At 40.2% G+C, this 23,569-nt stretch overlaps 1 protein-coding gene across 4 annotated transcripts in view; it reads left to right on the top strand.

Annotated features, from left to right (window-relative positions):
* The window catches only part of znf618 (zinc finger protein 618), a 42,506-nt gene extending 34,450 nt beyond the window's left edge, over window positions 1-8,056 (top strand). For all 4 annotated transcript variants that reach the window (XM_080868314.1, XM_080868316.1, XM_080868315.1 and 1 more), the window contains 3 exons: window positions 1,019-1,177; window positions 1,702-2,801; window positions 3,144-8,056. In XM_080868314.1, coding sequence (XP_080724440.1) covers window positions 1,019-1,177; window positions 1,702-2,801; window positions 3,144-3,692 — 1,808 coding nt within the window. In that variant the 3' untranslated portion in view covers window positions 3,693-8,056. The remainder of the gene's footprint in view (window positions 1-1,018; window positions 1,178-1,701; window positions 2,802-3,143) is intronic.
* Window positions 8,057-23,569: the final 15,513 nt, after the last annotated feature.

The following is a 23,569-nucleotide window of genomic DNA, read 5'->3' as shown; positions in this document are numbered from 1 at the left end:
GGTAGATACAGATATACCTGTATCATTTTGGCTTGTTTTGCAGCTACAGGACTTGTGCGTGTGCTTGTGGTGTGATAAAGTTAACTGTGAACTGCAACATGATGCAGCAGAACAGTATACTGACAGACCAATCAGAGCAGCAACAGATCGGCTGAAAAAAAGTCCAGACCTTAACCCAACTGAAATGTTGTAGGGGGACCTTAAGATAAATGCCTGCAAACCTCAATGAAGTAAAGCAATATTGCAAAAAAGAGTGGGCCAGAGGTTCTTCACAGCAATGTGAGAGACATAAAGTCATGCAGAAAAGGATGACTTCAAGTTCTTTCTGCTAAAAGTGGTTCTGTAAGCTACTGAATCATGGGGTGTGCTTCGTGTCCCAGGACTGCACAGAATAAAGTTGCATTCTCTGCTCTGCTTTTATGTTGTCAGTTAATCATAAAATGTCAATGCTGATTTTTTTTTTTTTCCAGTTCTGAAGAAAATCAGTTTTTAAGCAATTAAGCCAAATATTCTTGCAAAACTTACTAACACAAAAATAAATAAAGATGCAAACCAGGAAAGCAAGAAAGTATCTGTCTTTGAGCCTTTTTATTTAATATTTAATGTTGAAAGTGTTCAACTGTAAGTAGTTATCCTGTTAAGTATGAATCATGTTCCCTGTCTTCAGCTGGAATTGTATGATTATTAGTCAGATTCAGCTGTGAAACAAATTATATATCAGTTGGATTTGAGGGTTTTTTTTAATATTGCCGAGATTGACTTTGGCAAATTAATTACCATAGATGGAACGCTGTGTGATCTTATAATGAGAAACAACTAGGAAAATAATTCTTTAACTTGTGGTATTTATTTTTAAGGTGCAATTTGTCAACCACAGGGAGGCCAAGTTATTGGTTCTTTTAAAGACAGTTGTTTTGTGTCATGGTTTTAATCTTTACATTTTCTTCCACTCAATACAATTAACTTGTGCTTTTTTCCATTAACAACTCAGCCAGCTCTTCCATCTCTCTGTCAACAGCTGATAATGAGAACCACACCAAAGGGGACTCTCCCAAAACCTCTTCAGTATCGGGTCCTCAGGAGCAGCTGTGGAGAGGCTCTCAGGCTCAGGCCCATTCCTCAGTTAAACTACAAATCCAGCCTCAAAGTATCTCCCAGAGAAACCATGCTCTCACCCGTAAGTACCGCACCTTCATTAAGCCTGGTGGTTAAGAGGCTTCCCATATGTAATATCCCACTGGGCAATTTTCTTGCATACCTGTCTCTTTCACAACATTTTCTGCCTTTATCGCTACTGAATAAGTAAAAATAAACAGAAATAAAACATTTTGGACATTTGGATTGTTTTCTGTGTAGCACTAAAGCACTATGCCAACAGCTCTTTGAAAGTACAGTAATGTTGCATTCGTGCTGTAGCTCTCATCATGTCATTGGTTTATTAAATAAGCCTACTAGGAACATTAACATAGAAGCCATCTATGTCTCTGATTAATAAAGGCAGCAGTGGTGTCTGCTCTGTGTAGCTTTCCCCTTTGATTGCAATGACTTCACACTATGTCATAATCCCTCTCTGATTGTTTTTATATCCTTTTTCTTATTTTAATGTTTCTGCCAGAATATCCAAGGAAACATAAACACTAATTGTCTTTCTTATCATTTGTTCTGCTTTCCTAACCATCCATCTGCTGTCTGTCCTGGCAGAGAATAATGGACTACCTGAGAAGGAGCGCCAGCAGGTGGCTGAACGCCTATTACGGGTAATGTGTTCAGATCTGAGCATGCTAAATGTGCTCAACAGCAAGGACTTCCTGAAGTTGGCACAGACCCTAGTGGATACGGGTGCTCGTCATGGTGCCTACTCAACCCGTGATGCTCTTGGCAACATGAGTGCCTTGGCACTGCGGCAGCTGCCCCGCATGTACAACCAAGTAAAAGTCAAGGTCACGTGTGCTCTAGGCTCAAATGCTTCGCTTGGCATCGCCGTCACCTGCCACTCCCAGACATCTGGCCCAGACGCTTGCTACGTTCTAACAGCCTACCAGGTGGAGGGCTCGAGACTAAAGCGTTACGTGCTTGGTGTAAGGGAGGCTGAGCTGAGGGAAGGGCCAGAACAGGTTCATCACTGGGTGCAGAACGTGCTTTCTGAGTTTGTGATGTCAGACATCCGCACTGTGTATGTCTCTGAGCCCAGAGTGTGGGCGGCAGGATTTGGAGGGTCACCACTGGGAGGCGGGGGCCGGGGGCGGATATGTTTGCGCTGCGCAGGATGCTCACTCGGTGCGGTTGTTCAGGCCGTTCTTGGGAAGCGAAGCCTCCAGGCTCGAGGGCTTCATGAGCTGGCTGAGCTTCTCTCCACATGCAGAGATATCTCCTCCTCTACCACACTCATTCTCCGTGATGAACAGTGTACCAACACATCCACAAGCACAACTGAGGAAGGTCCACAGGGCAACCCTGCACAATGCCCCACCCCTCCTTGTTGGGATCGTATGGCCGAAGCTCTCCTGCAGGTCCATGCCCACTTTGAACAGATTTGTGAGGCTTATGGCCGCAGTAAGGCCACAGCCCCGCTCCTCCAAGGTCTCAACAAGCATCTGCTAGGCACCCTGGCTTGTCTGCTGGCACCTCTGCGCCTGGCAGCTCTGGAGCTGAGCAGCCAGAGGAGACCAACTTTACAGCAGGTGCTGCCCGTCTACCTGCGCTTGGAGAAGTTCTTCACATCCAAAGCTGGAGAGGCTGGAACCGGCACAGCTAGCAAACTCTGCCACTATTTCCTAGAAGCACTCAAGGAAAACTTCAAGGTATTAAACTGGTATTCCTTACACTTAATAACTTCTGTATTGCTAAATGAATGTTTCTTTTATCTTAATTTAAATAAGTTACATTAGAACTGGCTTGTTCTGTGTAGCAATTCAAGTTTTTATTTTATAAAATTCATTTCACCTGATATTTGCATCTCGATTGTACAACAGCGGTCCCCAACCTTTTTTGCGCCACAACCTCAACTCTCACGGACCGGTACTGGTCCGAGGCCCGGGGGTTGGGGACCACGGTTGTACAATACACAGTGTTTAACAACAACAAGATAAAGGGAGTATTTTCTATGAGTAAGTACTGACAGTATCATTTTACCTTTTTGCCAGGTTGAACGAGCTCACCAGGTTGCTATGGTCCTGGACCCACAGCTCAAGCTGCGTTCAGTGCCAGCCTACCAGCATGAAGACATAATCTCTCGTGCGTGCGAAATGGCTGCTGAAACTAGGGATGGTGGTATCACTGGTGGTGGAGGTTCAGGTGGTGACGAGCGGGACGCCGATGGCCCCCCCACTCCTAAAATAAGCCGAGTAGAGGGAAGTGGAAACAATGGTGGCCCCTCACGCGGGTCCTCCTCATCTTGCACCGTGTCTGGTAACGATGACAGCCAAAGCCAAGTTAGACAAGAGATTTTTCAATACCTGGCTGAGCCTCTCCTCCAAGGTGCACCTGATCTCTTCCAGTATTGGAGCTCAACAGTGGGCGAGAAGTTCCCCAGGCTCGCTCGCCTGGCACTGTGGCTACTTGCAGTGCCTGCTGTGGGCATACGCAGAGAGTGCGTGACTGTGTGTGAGCAGAGCTTGGCTATGAAGAGGAGGCAGCAGGTAACTGCTGAGGAAATGAACAAACTAATTTTCCTTCACTCTAACATGGGCTAGAAGAAAACCTAACTAACCTAATCAACCAAACCTTCACCTCCAACCAATGACTCAAGACTATTATTTATATATTTTAGGTTTAGCCTAACTGTAAACATAAATGTGTATGGACATTAAATACTTCTCGAGACAAATATTTAAAGATAAAGTCACATTGTTAAGGTTGCAAACACCCATAAAACAATATGGTGTATTACATATTTTTTATGGAGTTGTTAAGTACTGTGGCCAAAATGTAGGGGTGGAACAGTAACTCTCAAAAGATTGTCCTGTTTGGTACTCTGCCCTCGGTTTGGGATGCACACATAAGCAGGATGAGTTTAGTCTTGTCACAGCCAGTGATTTGATTTACTCCAGCCTATTAACTAAACTACTACAAGGCTACAATGCTGTTATTCTCACTGGATGACAACATTTTCAGGTAAAGAATTCATTGCTTGAAGCTCCTGTCATAGACCTCTGAAAATTGACTGTCAAAGTTGACCAGGTCTTTACAATCTCTAAAGTAATATTCATTGGTGTATGACAAAAAAAATCAAGCGGTGGATCTTCACTGCCATTGCACCTCTGACAAATAGGTGTACTAGGTTTATCATTTATTATCACAAGTCATGGAAATGTTTATTTTTCAGCACATTCAGCCACGGGCAGGTAACTGAGAGCTTAATCATTGCAGTTGACTTTGATGGTTGCATCAGTGTCCTAAAATGTAGCTGCAGATGATTCGCATGCAGTGCATGCAACTTTTTCATTTAAAAAAGTAAAAAGTAGCAGAAAAACACAGACAAAACAAGTGTGATGCTTTTCTTTTTTTTATGTTACCAATGGTAAAGAAAAGTGATCCAACGTTTTCATTCTAGATACAAGTCTTATGCTGCTAGATATAAAAGTCAAACTCACTGACTTGCACAGAAGAGACGAAATGATAAACGTTATCTTTGGTGGACATTTCTTTACAAGTGATTTTCATACATCTACACAGAGGAAAACATCACATTAGAATCTGTTTGTGGTTCGATTTCAATCAGCTGTACCATATCCTAACAGGCAGTTACAAAAACGTGATTAATCCGTACATTATATCGAGCAGTGACAGCATTATGTGACCCTTTTGACTATCTCATTGTTAGTTTCCAGTACGGCTACATCACTCAGCTCTGTAGCCGATTAAGAATTGCGTAAGTTGTTTTTACACTGAAGACATTTTACCTTTGCATTTCCCTCAGATGAAAGGCTGTCGCTTGGAGGCAAAATGCTAATTGATACTTGCATAAATCTTTGTTTGCGCCTATAAATCAATTTTTTTTTAAGCTCAGTCTGAAAAGACTTGTCAGTAGGGACTTATGCGCTTCGCATTTATAATTTCGTATATACATGCTGTCTTCCTTTTGTGAGCTACACGTTTCCCGTTTTAAGGCAATAAGCTTTATCCACAGGCCATAGTTTTTCCGACTGTTCTCATCACACTCCTACAGTTAATTATCAAGGATAAACTCTTTCAGTTATTTGTTTGTAAAATCAATGGGATTTTCTCAGGAATGACCATATCCAAGAAGGCACCGCCACTTTTCCTCACTGTACCGAAAAGAAACCAAACTGTGACCTCAATGCCGAGGTATGTACTGAACCGTGACTTTTGTGAAACGTTCCACCCCAAATACAGTTAGTGCCAATCGCAACAAACAAGAGAAGAAACACTGAGGGTTTATTTTTTACAGGACACATTCTGCTTGTGCATTTACTAAAGTCAACGCATGCATATGTCAAGTTATTTATTTTTTTATGGATCCTAGTATACATACACTTGAGCTTTTACCTCCTAAAATGACTTGGATGAATGGAAGCTATACTGTAAATCTTGTTTGTTGCTTCTGGTACTAATTAGTCGAGTACTGGTTTGTTATCTCTGTTTTTTGGGCCTTAAGTCTCTTTCATGCAATCACCTTAAACCCTACAGTCAGAGCCAACATCATGCCTTTATATTACTGTTTAATGGCCTTCTTTTCACTCATCCTTTCAATGGCTTGTAGACATTGTATTTACTTTTTCTTTTATTTGCATAGAAAGGGAAACAAAGCAGTGTCCCAGTGCTCAGACGACTCATGGACAACCACTGTACTTTTAAAGTGCTTGTTGTCAAAATGTCAGATTAACTGAGCATGTATGCTTTCATCTTTTTCATTCCCACGAGGTCAGTAATAATCTTTACAGTAGCACAGTATCCACATGTAACAAGTATCCACTGTATAAACGTACACTGAAATGACTCAGTGGTAGATATCAGAGACTCGTTTTGAAAATTGTCATTTGGCTGATTTTATATTGTTTTAGGGCCTCGGGCTACATCACCTGCCCCTTAAATGCTAACAGCCAACCTAAATATCACTTTATTACACGATTTAAGAGTAAAAAACAAACTTTGCCCAACTTTAAGCCCTCGGGCAACTTCAGGTACAGACATACATGTGTTCCCTCTCAGTATTGTCTCGTTCATTTCAGCTGCTGCTTGTGTACGACAGGTCCATTCAAACATTCATTTCCTGTTTCAGTGTCACTTTTGACCTTGAATCGGTTCATTTTTCCGGCCAATAGAAACACTGACACACTGTATTTGGAACTGATGTCACTACTCTGATGCTTCTGCATATCGTGCTTATTGACTGAAAGGCTGCCCCGTCATCCTCGTAGCGATCGATGCTAATCATCCGCATTTGAACCTAAAGATCACGTCCTTTTTTCGAGGGTTGGTGAAGGACAGTTTACAGTTAAATATAAGGTTAATGTGACTGTAACCTTTTAGTTTGTGAAGAATGACAGAAAACGACACGCAAGAAAAGAGAGGGAGCAGTTATCAGATTATGGTTGGACATCGGATTCTTTTATTACACCAGAATGCCCTTTTTACTTATGTCATAACATTTGTCATCTTTGTTTTAGTGGCATTAAAACTTTAAAACCCTTATGTCAATTAAAGGTCAAAGGCTCTGCATTACAAACTGTTCATAACTACACAAGATGTTTTTTAATAGACTGTAGCCCTCCTTACCTCCAAGCTTTGATTTAGTATTTCATAAATGCTTTTTTTCCCCATAATGGTTTTCTTAATATATCTAATGTGTTTTTTTAAATATATATATTTATATATTTTGGTAAAAAAAAAATCAAAAAAAGAAGAGGAAGAAGAAGAAAAATTGCTGTAAATTGTATTTAATTTTTTAATTACCAATCCAATGTTTTACCTCAGTACTCAGAAGGTAGTGTTGTAATTTAAAGATTGGGAATCAGATGTTCATACAAAAATTTAGGCTCGTCAAAGACATAGTCAAAATACTGTACAATGATTTGTGGTTTCAAGTTATCCTCAACTGAATGATGAAGGGATTTTTTTCTTAGAGTTTTTAAATAAGTATTTTCAATAGGATATGCTCTGGGACAAAATGCCATTGTTGACGTAATGATGTCAACTTAATTTTCTGTAGAAATAGCGTTCTTTTGTTGATTAAACGAGTATATCTAAGATATGCATGCTTTTAATAAGAGTTCTGATATATAACATTATAAGCCAGTGTCTGTCATCAGATGGAAATGAATCATATTGGCTCTCAGTTGATGTTTAAGACACCCCGGACTGAATTCTTTCAAGGTGGGAGTAGCTGTGCTGATTGTGGACTGGTGTTAATGGGTTGACATCATCCATTTTCAGAGGATGTATTATGTAAATACAAGAGAACTGCTGTTTTTATGCCACAAGGGGGCACCTTCATTTCAGAGATAAAGTAGGGAGCACCAATAACATTATACCTCTTTTTCTACAGTAGCATTTCAGAAGGTTTTGATATAATAGAAAACTCAACTTAGATACTGTTACTAGAAAACTGAAATCAGCTGTAAGTTTTATTTTGTTTCAGGATTTTAACTTATTCAGATAATAAAAGTTTGGTTGTTAAAATGTGGTATAAGAATGCTAACATGGAGATCTGTTCTGTTTTAACTATGGATTATAGTCTTATTATCAATTCAGGTTAAGAAATTAGTGTTGCTTTCATCCTATTTTACAGGTATTTCTTCCTTTTTATACTCTGCTAAAACGCAAAAAAAGTATGTTTTGATTCTCTTCATTTTGTCTTTTTATCGCACTTTGGCAGCATTTTCCTGTGTAGAGTCAGATCTGAGTTGTCTTATTAGTAAACCTAATTTATACTTTTGTAGCAACACTATTTTTATATAATGGCAAAGAAAGGGTTCGGTGTCTTTTTCGTTGTTTTTGGGTTTTTTTTTTCCTGTGTCATATGACAGCGCTGTTCAATGTTTCTTGAATACATTACCCACTGTAGTATGTTATGTGTGAATAAACTCCAAATCTGTGTCAAACCGTGGTGCAGAAATTTTATTTATCTGCGTGTGAGTGTGACTGGAGAGAGATTACCTGGATAGTATTGTTTGTACTTCTTGTGGAAGTGTGTATTCAAGTGTTGCAGTGAAATAGAACTCTGCTTCTGTGTTTATCAGGCGTGAAACCTTGAAGACGTTTGTGCATATTCCTGCAAAATGAGGCTGCCTGCTTATTTTCAGAACAAATGTAGACTCCCATCCAGAACGAAATGAAGCACAGTCTTTTCCCGGTGGCCGAGGGAGGGGAGATGGGGACGGCAGGCCTCAAACACATGTAGAGGGGAAAGGAGGTCTTGTTTAAAGAAAAGAGCGACTGAAGACTCACATGGGGAGTGGATATGCAGAGGCTGCTTAACTGCGTGCAAGGGTTCCCCAGGGGCTGCGTATAGGGCTAAAGAGAGAGGGGGTGGGGGGGCCACTGGCAAGCAAGTGTTCGTCATAGCCTTCTGTGTTGGCTTCCCTCTTTTCGCACCCGGGTCAGTCATCCCCCAAGGTGCAAGCAGCAGTCTGCAGCCATGCAGAAACTCCCGCGCTCTTGCCTCCTCCGCTGCTACCAACATGAGGGGCTGCCTGCCTAATTTGCAGCATATGCATCCAAGTTGGCCTCCCCCACTCTTCCTCCAGTGCCTCACCAACCCCCTCACACTCACTCACACACACACACACACACACACACACACACACACACACACACACACACACACACTCTCTGCAACCTAACCTCCTCTCTTCAACACCCCTCTGCTGAAGGTGATATTTTTCCACAAGCTATTACTACTTTGACTTGCAAAGTTTGTTTTTGCTTACGGCACCAATTGCTCTATAGCCGGCCCCTCATTTTCAGTCATTTGGAGAAGAAAAATGTAGAAAACAACCCGCCCACTGGACAATTGCTTCCGTTTTGTTCTGGGTTACAGAGAAGTTGCAGATCAGCTCTTTCTGAAGTAAGGAGGAGTGCGTGGGGGCTGCTCTGCAGTCAGCACGCACGCACAAAAGTCATATAGAGAGAAAACGACTTGTTTATTCACTGCTGCCAAGTTCTAAAATTGTGAATTTAAACGTTGTAATGTGAATATGACAAATGTGGCAGCAGATGAATGTAAAGGGGTCTTTCCCCCTGTCCCCCTGAATGTGAACACTAGGTGGCAGAATGTGGCTTTTTATCAACTGCAGAGTGTTTGAATTAAATAATGAACAATACAGTGCAAACCAGCATTTAATGTTACAAACATGAACAAACATTAAAAACTTAGCCCTGGGCACAGCATATTATTGTAGGATCTTTACGATATAAAGCATCTCGATCTGACTGTTGTGATTTGGTGCTATAACATTCAGTTGAATTGAACTACAAACACAGGGCTCAGGAATGGCCATGCATTTGAACCAAAAGTCAAACATTTGCTAAAACTGCATTTCATTTCCTACGATTTCAGAAGAGCTGCACATTTCTACGCACGATGCCCAAATGCCCATTTGCCTGGTTTTATATAGGTGTGTATATATTCTACATACTGAAATAATGAGAGAAAAAGTTATGTTTCTTTTAAACTTGCTTACTTGTTTCATTCAAGTTTAAAGAGGTAAGCAATATCTCTACTTACGCACTCTTGAGCCACTCACTTACTGCTCTGTTGCAGCAACCATTATTTCCTTCAAAGGTTAAGGTTAGCATTTGTTATATTGCATCTATGTTGCAGGTTGTCATGTTAAAACTGGAATGGTAATAACCATTAATTAATGGAGAACTAGGTAAACTTAAGTAGTCTCTCCTATATAATGGCTCATCTCCTGGTGTTTTCTTCCATAGTTGTGATACTGCTGGAAGATACAGCAAACATTCCTGTGACAGCACGCACAGATGTGCCATTGTGGAGAAACTCGTTTACCTCTGAAACCTCAATAGGCTTAATGTACCATCTCAAGCTACCAGCAGTGACAAGGACACTGACAAAAAAGCAAAAGTAGAGAAAAATCAGTAGTGGAGTGATAAGGAGAGCGCAGTGGCCACCATGGGCAAAACCATTCCCTGTTGAGGATGGTCTTCTTGTCACCTCTTTTGTGCACCTGTTGTCGATTTGATTTGCACTAAGGCAGGATTGTCATAGGTGTAGATTATCCTAACTTGGCCCACTGGTATCCCTTGAAGTTTAACTGACTTTGCATTAAACTGTGAGTTTTCCCAGCACTGTTAACAAGCACTAAATAACCGACTGAGAGCACAGTGGTGCAGCGGTTAGCACTGTCACCTCACAGCGAAAAGGTTCCTGATTCAAAACACCTGGTTGGTCAGCTAAGGCCTGTCTGTTGTTGGAGTGTGTGAATGCTCGCCGCGTCTGTGGCAGTTTCCTCCACCTACCCTAATTCCTCCCAAAGACATGCACTTTTTGTTAAATTAACTACTTTTTTCCACCCAAAGTGGAATGAAAGTGCTGTATGACTGCATAATGCTGCTTAATGCTGGGTAGTGCATCTGTAAACATTCTTTGGATATTAGATGTAGCAGGCTCCTATAAAGTTCTGATTGCTGGCAGGTGTCACTAAAGACTGTGAACCTAGAGACTGTGGTTTGTGCCCTGTTCCCTTTGTTTACTTTGATTGCTTTTTCTAGCAGTTAGGTTTAGGCATCATAAATATGACCATTTGAGTCGGTCTCACTGTGGTCATCACATGTGCATTACAGAATAATTACTATTGCACTGTTAAATAAGAAAGATTAAAATGTAATCAACTATTCACCTACCTGGTTATTTACAGTGGGTATTATAAAGTTTTAGCTGATATTTATATTGCTAAATATGGGCAATTTGGAACCTTCTATGTGAGCAATTTTGGACAGTGAGAGGATTCCAGAGAACCTTAAAAAAATTCCCTGACTCCAGGAAAACAATTAACATCATTATATCCCACTTACGTTTACCACCTTCACTGCTTTGACTTTTTTGGGCCCGTTTTTATTTGAACTTCTTCTCACAGACCCTTAAAAAAAACGAGCTCATTAAGTTGATAACTGTACTTTAGGCGGTAACACACACGCAGCCATCCAGCAACATTTCTAGTAACAGAGAAAGTTCTGTAGACTTCCTTTTGCCCTTGGCTGTTACACAACAACAAGAGAAGCATCCAGGTTTCATTTTCCCAGTCCGAATCAGGTGGTGCATGTAGCTTTGCTCCCAACCTCTGGCACTGACAAGGTTGGCATCTTCACCCCTGCCCAACCAATACCTATCACAGCTGTCGCAACTCGTCTGCTCAGTGAGCGCTGGAGGGACAGGGAAGGACAGGCGGAAGGAAGTGTTCTCATCCTCCTCTCCTTGTCCTGTATGGAGGACCCGGTGGCACCACCACTGTAGTTTCTCCTGCTCAGCAGGTGCTGACTTTTATCAGTAGTGACATGAATGTACAGAACTGCCAGGGCACATCCACCGAGTTGCTGTCAGGTGTCGTTCCCGCTAACACTCCACCTAGCCCCTGACCTCACAGGCACCCAGTGCGCCTGTCCGCTCGCCTGCCTGCTTCACTCCCTCTGCACACCTGTGCAGGCACACATGTGCACACAGGCACGCACGGCATATACAAGCTCCCAGTCTTCCTGTAGTTGTCCAAAGGATGATGTGGTTTCTCACGATGCTCTCAGAGCATCTGTGCCCTCCCCAAAGCCATGTGAGATATAATATGGTATAAATACTGAAAACTAGATGCCTTTACTGGCACACATGATAAACATCAAGGAGTGTCTGTGTTCCTTGCATGTGTCTGCGGTGCGTTGTTGGAGTAGATAATATTATTTCTGAAGGAGCACAAAAAGAGTCTGACAATAAGGCCTTTCCCTGCCTATAACAGTAGAAATGGTAGCATTTCAATATTTTAGATCCGAGTCTGCTTTGAAGGGACACATTAGGCTGAAAATATGATTCCTGACCTTTGGCTTAAGGAAGGGAAGCTTGGTCACTGGGATAAGAAGGTCAAGGTTAAATTTGCTCTAAGGAATAGATTTAGCCCTCCAGTGATGTCTCCCTGATCTCACCATTATTATTTATTAATGGTTTTCATGATCTCGGGGAGCACTTCCAGCCTCTCCATGCAGGCTCAGAGAGCTGTAGACAATGACAAGAGGCAGACAATTATCTAATCTGAATTTTAGACCCTTTTAATGAAGACCATATATTTTGGGGATCAGTGAATCCGCCCTATTTGTCTTGAGTAAAGACATCATTACCCTTTTGCTGAACTTTTATATTCAGGATTTCTCACACTGGTCTTCACATGCTGTTATTAATGATCTTGTATATCTTCACCAAGAGCTCCTCAGGTTTGACAAGTAGCAGTATATTGAAATAAGATATTATATCGTCTGAGAGTTATTACAAAATGTGAGAAGTCGGGGCGAAAAATGGACTCTTCTGCCTTGGCTTACTATGTCTTATTCTCACACCTTCGGTTTGTAATTCCTCTGTCTGCTGCGCCATTTAAACGTCTTAAAAATGAAACTGCTGAAACAGTAATCAGCAGCTGAATCAGGAGGAAATGGGAATCGAAACGGAGTTGATCAAGATCATTCTGTCTGGTGTTCAGATCCATTTGCAATTTGCAGTATTGTCACAGTAGTGAGGTGAAACTAGTGAGCGTCATCTGAATCACAATGACAGTCAGACACAGTCTCACTAAACTAATAATGGAGAAATAAATTGTACTTTCTATGCCTTTCATTGAACACTTTGATTAAACTTTCACAGTCTAGGCTGGAAGTAAACCTATGTGAACCTCTGTGGTCTAAAAACTACCTCTTGAGGTGCTCCAATCAATGAGATGAGACTGGAAGTGTGGGCTGAAGAGGTACCCATCCCTATAAATAAATGCATACAGGGTGGTTATTGGTAAAACCTGCTCCTCTCAAGAAAGACTGGTTTGTGTGAAGTGTGCCGAAATTGCAGCAACTTCATAAAAAGCATCAGAGAAATTCATGAAGCCTGTAAAGCCTGGAGAACAACTTTTTAAGACCTGAATGTTCGTAATCCAACACAAGAGGATCATGGGTAACAGCAGGAATTGTATGCAGAACAACTTGCTAAAATCTTTATGTGTCCGCTATAAGAAAAAAAGAGTGAATGATATTTCTAAAAGAAGGGTACTGCAAATATAACCACTGTGAAAAATTAGCAAGTGGAATGATGAGATAAAAGCAGAGCTTCTTGGCAAAACGTGTACTACACTACCAGTCAAAAGTTTGGACACACCTCATTAAATGATTTTTGGTCCAACGAAACACAAACCAGATGGGACGGCATCTCGCTGCAGGATGCTGTGATAGCCATGCTGGTTCGGTGTGCCTTGAGTTTTGAATAAATCGCCAACGGTGTCAATAGCAAAGAACCTCCACACCATCACACGTTCTCCTCCATGCTTCATGGTGGGTAGAGACCATCCGTTTACCTTTACCTAAAGGCCTGATTTGCGCAGTCCCCTCTGAACAGTTGATGTAGAGATGTGTCTGCTACTGGAACTGTGTGGCATTGATGTGGGCTCTAATCTGTGGTGCTGTTAACTTTGCGATTTCTGAGGCTGGTGACTCAGATGACTTTATCCTCAGCAGCAGAGATGACTCTTCCTGGGTCGGTTCTCATGTGAGCCAGTTTCTTCGTAATGCTTTTTGGGTTTTGTGACTGCACTTTGGGACACATTCAAAGTTCTTGAAGTAATGGCGTACTGTCGTTTCTCTTTATTTAACTGAGTGGTCCTTGCCATAATATGAATTCTAACAGTTGTCGAATGAGACTGTCAACCTGACTTCTGCACAACACAACTGATGGTCCCAACCCCATTAAGAAGGCAAAAAAATTCCGCAAATGAACCCTGACTAGGCTCACCTGTGAAGTGAAAACCATTTCAGGTGACCACATCATGAAATTCATTGAGAAGGTCAGGGGTTTGCAGTGCTGTACACAAAGCAAAGAGTGGCTACTTCCAGGAATCTAAAATATAAGACACATTTAGAATTATTTATCAGTTTTTTTGCTACATATATCTTGCTTCATATATTTGATATCTTCAGTATGTATCTATCAGAATCAGAAACTTTATTGTCATTGTCACAGGTACAACGAAATTAAGAATGGTCCCCGATCATTGCATCATCCCTAGCAATATCAAAATATATCCAAACATGGAATAGTATTTCCGTCCTCCTTCCCTTTTTGCCCTCGACTCTCCGCTTTTTTTAATGACACACTACATACCATGGTGAGATATGACAACGTTTTCAGGAAATAGCTCTTTGGGAATCATCTTGTTGGTGCAAAAATACTATTTTGAGCCCAGTGAACTGTTATCTTGGGCGTTTTTTGTAGATTCACCTAAAGAAATTGGAACATTGTGTTTTTCTGTGGCAGGCTACCAGTACCAAAGGGTCTAAAGATACAATTTAAATTGGTTGCTTTCTCAGATTTCCATTATGTGTGGACACAACACTGGTTCATGTCTTGAGTTCAGTGCCTTTTCTATGTTTAAGTGATTTATAGGTCAGAATTAAGTGATTAAACGAACAAAGAAATATTTCTCTAAAAATGGTCAGGTACAAGGACTGGACTGAAAATGAGTGGGGGGAAAAAAGGCAAAAAGACAAAGAAAAACTTTAGGACCTTCAAAGAGCCCGGAGAAATATTGCTCAAGAGCACTTAAAAAAAATACAATTAAGTCTGGAAGGAAAATATATATGAAATAAAATAAAAATCAGGAACGCTGTACTGTATTCCTGAAGAAAGCTTCCCAAACAGAGTTCAGGCTATGTTGAAAATTGTGGGGTTTTTTAAAAAAAAATGTTTTTAGAGTTGTATAATCTTTGTTTTTACCCCATGTAGTCTATTTCCATGTATGTTTAAACACATTTCAATAAATCACTGCATCTGCTTACCTAAATCTCATTTCCCAGTAAAATATAAAGAAACGACATGTGACTCAAGACTTCTTTTGTTTTTCTTGTTTTTAAGCTGTAGTCTGTTCGCGCAAACCCAAATCCATTTTGATGCTGCATGTCATGACTGTGTTGTATAGCTGCTAGCTTTAAAAGAATTATCTTTCACCTCAGAATCGCCCATTACGGCACGCCCCCTTGGCTCTTGGCCAGCTAATGTAATGCTAAGTGTTGCTCGGGAAATGAGGTAAAGAAAGTATGTTTTTGATGATTTGGCACTAATCACCTTTCCTTTCTATATTCCATCATCGCATTTCCATGATTTGTAACTTCTTGGTGGCTGGAATTATTCCTTAGGGAGAATAATTCCTTGGCTCGTAAGCAGCACTCTACTGAAAATACACACTGGGCAATTTTAATTTGAAAGGATCCTTAAAAAAACCTGGCCCATTTGTTAAGACTGTTTGATAATCAAAGCTAATGGATCATTTCAATTTTCTTAACTCTGCAAATGCTAAAAGCTTGCTTGCGACTTGTAATTTAGAAATGTGAAATGAGGTGATTTATAATTAAATGGAAGTAGAAAAAAAGTGGAATTTTTCCATAGTAATGATTAAAGACAAATGTGTACCACTATTAACCTAATATTAGCTCAAAAAATGACCACTAAAGAAGATGAAGACAGCCATTGTCTGTGTGCGCGCGATTGTTATTTCATAGGAAATGGATCACTGTGCAGTTACTGATCTAAATCTCCAACAAAGTGTTGCAAATCTAGAGCAAACACAGAAAGACCCAAGGGCATTACAGGTGCATCACGATGACGCAGGCCACTCATCAATGAGTAGCGCCACTCATTAATGACATTGTCCTCGACAATGTCATTCTAAATTGAGGGGGGAAAAAGGAGGCTTCTGGATTCTGTTCAGCCAGGCAGGCTTGTTTACATTCTGCCTATTCTTAATGCTCCTAATTCTTTCTGGCATTCTTTTTCCCCTCTCTCCCCTTTGTTTTGGTAGAAGCTGGTATCCTATTGGTGGAAACCAAAAGACAACTTGATTGATCATGCTGGGGGGTATCGATCAATCTGATCCTGTGCCATGACCCTTGTCCTTCCAATTGACAGCGGTCTCTAATGAGGCCTCACAAAAGAGACCACAGGGTAGGGGGTTTTAGGAAGGGCATCTATGGGGAAAAAAATAAACCCATGGGGAATGGGTAGTGTGCACGCGCACAGCCCAATCAACTTGGTGCCATTGTTACATTGTGGTGCCCTCGATAACCCCAATTTGCATAATCGGCTTTTGCATTGTTTGGCCCAGACACATTAAGGTGCAGTGTTGCATTGTTGACTCCAAATCAGCACGTGCCTATTGTTTGCTCATCTCGATGTAGCATTATGCGCTGCTGACTTATTCTGCAGCGTGTTTTTCTGCTTACAGACTTTTTGCATTGTACTGAGCACATTTTGTTAAACACATTAAGTTTCCTTTCTTAGTGGACCAGTACTTGCATTACATCAGTGATGTTTGCAACAAAGCACACTAATTACAAATTACACATAAGACCATAAAGTATGTTCTTTACAAAGTCCTGCTTATTTTGTTTCCTGCTCTTTTGCCTCCTTGTTAATGTCTACACCTTTAAAACGTGCTAACTCGGTTTCACCGCACAAACCGACCAACCAAAAACACCTGATGCAAGTCAAGAGCGCTTTGAAAAGTTGCCATTCAAACAAAGAGCAGGATGTATACTGTTTTCCATGTAAATGTGAAATTAACTGGTGTTCGCCCATTTACACTGACACACAAAATATTTGTTCATGTTCAAGCTTTGTATTTAACATGCTTCCAGGCTCTCAATGAAGCTATTTCCATTCAGCCACAGTCCTTTCAAAGACAGTCATTCAGATAAACCACAGAGTGCTACATGCACAAGGCCATGACTCTACTGGGACCTCTCCATGCACCTCTGTGCTTTCTGAACATTGTGAACAAAGTTATTCCATTTATTGTTCATGTTAGTGCAAATATTGCCCCGCCAATGAAGCACAAAACCTCAAAGATGTTTAGCAATGAAGCTTGGTTCTATTACTAAAGCGAAAACTTTCATAGCTGTGAAACTTGAAACTTGTAAAATGCTCACAGAGGATACTTGAAAGAATATTGACTTTGTTCATTCTTTAGTAGAACTCGTCCATTTTGTGACAGGCTTCAGTCTTAGTCACTCTTGCATGTACAGCTCATGCAAATATCCCAGTTGTGTTGACTTTTCTGATTGCAGAGCACTAGGGTACTGCAAAACAGTTGTATGTAGTCAATCTGCAAGTGCACACAGTTATTGTGTGTTTTCAGAATGCTGAAGTGGAATATTAACAGTATTATTTGTGTAAAAAAAAAAAAGTTATATCTAATTTTTCAATATTTTTACAACTGTTCTTGCAGCTATTAAGTGCCAGTCTACACAACAATGTAGATACAGAATAGCATTTAATTTATTTCTGTTTACCTGATACACAAATGTACATGTTCACAATGCAAGATGTCGTTACATGAGGTTTCCTGATCAGCCTGATCCAAGCCTGTTGGAACACCTTCTTGATGGTACAGTGTTAAAAACAAATTTCTACAACGTGCGCTACAACACGAGTGGCCATGAATGCATACGCACCTCCCTTTTCTTGCAAAGCACAGAGCATCTGACTTTTGGTCCAGCGAATCTTTTAAATCTCATGCTTCAAATTCACTTGTGAGAAACAGGGAATGGGTGTTGCACGGATTTAGTTTTTGCACTCTCCACAAATCTCTGCTTGCCTTTAAAGCAAGTCTTCGGTCGCCCTAAATGTTTTTAATAAGACCAAGCCATTTTTCTTCTAATGGGCCATATCCCATTCACCTTACCAGACATTTTTCCAGTCTTCCTCACCCAGATGGCTCAGACTACCTCAAGCAAATAGTTCTAGAAGTCTTCCAAGAAATAATTTCTTTCCTTATTTCTTTCTTGGAATGCATTCAGTTTCAGTCATCATTTGGTGAACAGGGGGTTTGTGCCAAATTGTTGTCAGTCCGGGGGACTTGATGCCTCAACCTGGTTAATACCGCTGCAGAAACCGGTCTGCTTTGTGTTTTTATGGACAAGCGTCACTGCAACTGTATTTCAAGTAGGCAGGCTAATGAGCTTTTTAATCATCTCCATATGGACGTGCTCTAAAGTCTAGACGGAGGGGCAGTAGTAGTGGTAAGCGATGGTGTGCTGACTGTGCCGTACTCTGCACCCCTGCACATATAATTTTTCCCCCACAAGCAGTAGAGTTAAACCAAGGGCAAGCCTTGGTTGCCATCGGGGACCTATAATGGGTTATTGTTTACCACACAGCTCACAACAGTGGCTAAAATCCAGGATGTGAAAATGAGGAACACACTGCTAGTGCACATTTATGTATGGAGGCTATAAAAGTGTTCAGTACAATTCTGCATTTGCTTAAAAATCCCGTTAAACAATTTTTCCAGGTATTATACAACTTTTAAAAAATTGCTTCCGTCTCAAGAGGGTCAAAATATCCATCTATAAAGCCACAGTTCAATCTTCAATAAGTTTAAGCCATATTATTCAGACCAGGGGGCAACAACCAGAGTTGAAAAGGTAAGCCAGTAATGTGGAAGCGGCATAAACTGCAATTCCTCTAGGTGCTATTTGAGGCTGGCTCCATAGACGCCTATGTTAAAATGATCAGCTTTAAAGCATTATAAAGCAAATTTATAGCCTGGTACAAAATGTTTTTAGACTGTATGGATTATTTCCCGCTTCACACCATATTTCATGTACCTGAATAACTGAGCTAGGGGTGTGACCATGTTGATTGACAGAATTCACTAGTTACATTTTAGTTACTAGACTGGACCTCCTCACCGTGAGTGTGCTGTTGTAGCCATTTTGGACCATTTTAAAATCAGTTATCTAAAAAATATTATGATTTGCTGTGTAATACAGATCAGCCAGTAAGTTTGTATTTACATTTTGGGGAGTTAAATTCCATTCCACGGAAAAAAATATTCTTTCAAATACTAAAATTCCTTTCCTTTGCCAACACACTCATCCAATTTATATGTAGAAATTTCTTTATGTATATATGAATAGATTAAAAATTTACTAGCTACAAAGTAGCTTTCCCTTAAGCATTCCTTCCTTTACGTTTCATCTACTCTAAGTTTGATCCTAGTTTACTAAATGAACACCCTATATTAAGATATCTATTATTGTGTCTAGAGCTCATGTTACACTCATGTTTTCATGAACTTTGATGTAACTGGGCTCATTTTTGCAGCTGACAAGTCGTCCTCTCCTGGCCATTTAAAAGAATGGTGGTTTAAGGCTTTTCTACACTGACTTTGCTTTTCACACTCTGACGTCGTTAAATTGTTTTATATACAGTCTATGGTCACATCCTGTCTTCCTGCCACTTTCTGTTGCTCTATACCTGGAAGCTATGACTAATAAATTATCTTTCACTTCGATAAGGCAGGACATAGGAGCAGAATGGGAGGCTAGCGAGGATGTAATGTGTCACAGGAGAGGGATGCAAGTACTCCCAGAAGCTATCATTAAATTAAAGATATAAAACAAGCTCCCAATCATGTGCCTGAGTTATTTTTTTGACTATACACTGTCATGTATAGTGACCTGTGATGTGACATGGGACGGTTTGATTTGCTGACCTCAACTGATGTGATTTAAACACACAATTATTGACATTTCACTCTTCATCCACAAAGTATTCCAGTGTATTGATTTTATGTATCATACAAAGCAGTAATCTGACCTGTCCTCACTATGAATAACATTTCCCATGAGTATGCCCATATTCTGATTTTTTTTTTTTTTTTTTTTGACCATCAACATGCTCTCAGTCTTTAATTTTTGTGTCCATATATAATATTCCCGGTGTCCAGCTAAACTTGCTGTCCGTGCGTACATATAACTTACAGTTGTCAAAAGCATTAAAAGAGATTAAAAGTGATTTATGTGATTATTTACATTGTCTGTTGTCTTTGCAATATTCTTTCTAAAAGTAACAAATCAGAACTGTTTCTGTTTCTTTCTTTTCTTTTTTAACCTGAAAATGTGTGCGTGCCAGTTTTCATGCAATCGCTGACTGAATATCTGGCCTGTTATGTGTTTGTGTGTATCACTGGATTAAACTCTTAAAGGCTTTAATGGGTATTCTGTAGCAGCATTATATTTAGAAAAAGAAACCACCTCACCAGGTTCTGGCACTATTATGAAATCCTGTTGTCAGTGGAGCTTTTCTTTTCACATCTCTCAACCTTTCAGAATTGTCCCCACCCCCTCATATTTACTACAAACCTAATCTGTATTATTCTTTTATGTGTTAACACTGTTGACACTCAAGTGTATATCATTGCATTCTACAGATCATCCACAAAAATGAGGCAAAAGCATTTAGGTTTGCGCTTTAGAACAGCCACAGTAACAGATTAAGCCGGATGCATTAATGGATTATAGGACAATGTGTTTTTTTCCCCTCCTGTTGGACTCGCATTTCTCCATGGTCACGTACTATGTGTAGCAGGAAATACGGGATTATTGTCCAGAACTGCAACCACTTTTCTTTATGCGGAAGAGATGGGAGGACAGCAATGGTCGCATCACCAATGGAGGACGAGAAGCAAAGGCTAAAGTTTCAGTATTCTTGTGACTGTAGTGAAAACAACATTTAAATGGCTGTCGCGCACATGCAGATATTTCTATTGAAAACTGACTTATTGTCCATTTGTGTCGAGACCTCACTCATGTAATCTCTCATGGTTACAAGTGAGTGGTGGAGGGTTATTTAGATATTGAAGCCAAGTAATCCTGATGTCTCTTATCCTTACTACAAAAGCTTTTCTTGGCCTATGTCTTTATGCTGGGATTGTCTTCGCCCTTATACGCCATGATTATACGATGTGCTGCACTAAGAAAACAAATGATAAAAAAATAGACTGTTACAGTTACAACTTTTCAACTTTGTTAAGCTTAAAATATATCAGTTATCCATTTTGACCACTTTATATGTATATGAAACACACTTTTATTTCTTTTCTTTTGTCCACTCACATGAACCTTGATGACTTTCTGAACTTGACGTTACGCTGCTTTATGATCTAACTCAGATTTTGGTGGAGGATACTGTGACATTATCTAACACAGGGCACTGTGCTTCCTTCCTGCACCATCAAACCCTGGAATAACTTGGAATCGGCCTGTTTTTGAAAAGAAAAGCTATTATGATGCTCCATTACTGACAAATGGGGCAAGAAGGCACACGATTTGAACTTTGAGCACGACGATTCGTTCATTCCCCGAGGGTTCGGACAGTTGGTGCAAGACTATACTAAAACAGTTCAATTCAATCTCCTTGCATAACACAGCAATGGTGAATGACCTTTATGTGAGCATGTTTCACACATAAAGGTCACCCCCCCCCCCCCCCCCCTCCTCCTCACCCCCACCATCTCCAAATCCTCGCAGTCTGAACATAGTGTACCAACCTGAAAGGATGCTGACTGGGAGACATTATGCCATCTTTTCTTCAGCAGTCGTTTTCCTTCAAAAGTAAAGCAGAAGAGACAGAAAAGGAGAGAGTGACAGTCTGATCTGTGGAGGGAAGAAGTGAAGAATGTAATTACAGGACTGGAGAAGTCTTTCATCGTGTAATTGGATATACCTTAGTAGGTTTTCATTTCAATTTTCCTGCAGTATTAGCACCTGATACTACCCATATTTTATGAAAAAAGTAGATTGAACATAACTATAAACTTGCATTTTGCTCACTAAATGGATACAAGTTGAATAAACTGCATTCCAAAAACAACTCCCCTAAGCTCTCATGTCTGAAAGTGTTTCAGACATACAATCTCACATACAAGGAAAAGTTGGCTCACAAGCAAATAAAGAATATGTGTTAACATTCAGGGTTTGGTCACAAAGTTGCCTGATGTCTTCTACAAAAAGAAAAACAAATAAAATTAAATGGCAAAAAAAAGATCCATGCAAAACTCTACAGTACTTACAGCAACTTTTAAACACCTTTTTCAGCGAGAACCTGGTCAAGACACAAAAGGAAATATGCGACACAAAGTCACAATGCCATATGAAAAAGAAAGCAAATATTTGGTGTTTACACTGTCTTCTCTTTATGGCAGGTTGTAAATTTTGGCTGTCTAAACACACATTTACAACAAACAACTGGAGGAAAACAGAGGGAAATGCTGACATTCCAGCTCTCCGTTTGTATGGAAAGCCACTAAAGGTAAAGGCCTTCTCTTTTCTGTGTGTCAAACTATCCTCAGAGTAACAGTAACACTGACCAAAGGACTGTTTTTATTTCACTCGGCAGCTTGAAACTCATGACTCCTTTGTCCTCGGTCTTAAAGGCTTAGAAAGTTTTGAGTGTGTGGTTTTCAAATTCACATCTATCAAAAGCGATGATCGGTAAACACTACTAAGTGTGAGTCAACCTGAAACTTGCAAATCTCTTACATTTTCTTTTCCCTTTTCACGTTACTTTGAAAAAAATAATAGTCCTTGTGTGGTAAATATAATAGGATAAACATAGCCTGAGTTTAATAGAGTTTGCTAGGTTTCATAAACAAGCTGTTTTAGACTCTTTTTTTTTTTTTTGCTTGTTTAAAAGCATTACGCTGAGGCTTTTAAATAAAAGGAAAAAAAGAATCAACATATAATCTATCAAATTAAGTTAAGTAAATATGAGATTGAAGCTGCCATTGTTCTCCCATTACTTCTCTGATCTAGTGCTTACTTCATTTGGAAATTGCCTTAATGGGAAACATGACTTTGACAGTACAGGACAATTACCTTTCATAAAGTACATTATCCTTCACTTAAAACTGAGGACTTTCCCAGATGACAGTGAGTAGCGACACTTTTTGTTCTTTACCAGTTCCAGATATTATTTGGCTTGTTACAAAATAAATGACTTGACTCCTGCAATGTAAATAATATTTACACTGAGGACTATTTCAGCTTCGGAAGTGGAGGGAGAACGACACAGACTGAACTCGTTTTTTATGACTTCAGAGTGCTTGGTTGAGGTCCTGTGCTGTGGACTCGTAGAAGTGCTGGATTGTTTAAACTGTAACCACTAGAGGGATACATATACGCCTTCCAAACAGCGAAAACATCATCCTTTCACTATGTGCCATAGAGAGAATTACCCTCAGTGAGAGTTGCCTACCTGTGTGACTTCCCACTATGAAAAAAGCACACAAACACACACGCGCGCACACACAGCCCCTGAACATTTGAAACATGACCTGTTCTTTAAAAGACTTTGGAAGTCCTCTAAAGCTGACAACGAGCTCCGACTCCCCCAAGTGTATCTGCTTCAGGCAATCAATGAGGACCGCGATGGTTACTTGTGCAGCTCTCTGTCCCCGTGTCTCTCTTCTGACTAACTAGATATTATAGTACATTTCAACTTTTTATACAGGCACACAGGAAAAGGGAAGTTTTGGATTTCCTTTTTTTTTTTTTTTTTTTTTTTTTTAATGAC

Source organism: Rhamphochromis sp. 'chilingali', assembly GCF_963969265.1.
Source record: "Rhamphochromis sp. 'chilingali' genome assembly, chromosome: 2".
Classification (NCBI taxonomy): Eukaryota; Metazoa; Chordata; class Actinopteri; order Cichliformes; family Cichlidae; genus Rhamphochromis; species Rhamphochromis sp. 'chilingali'.
This window is presented reverse-complemented; position numbering and strand designations above follow the sequence as displayed.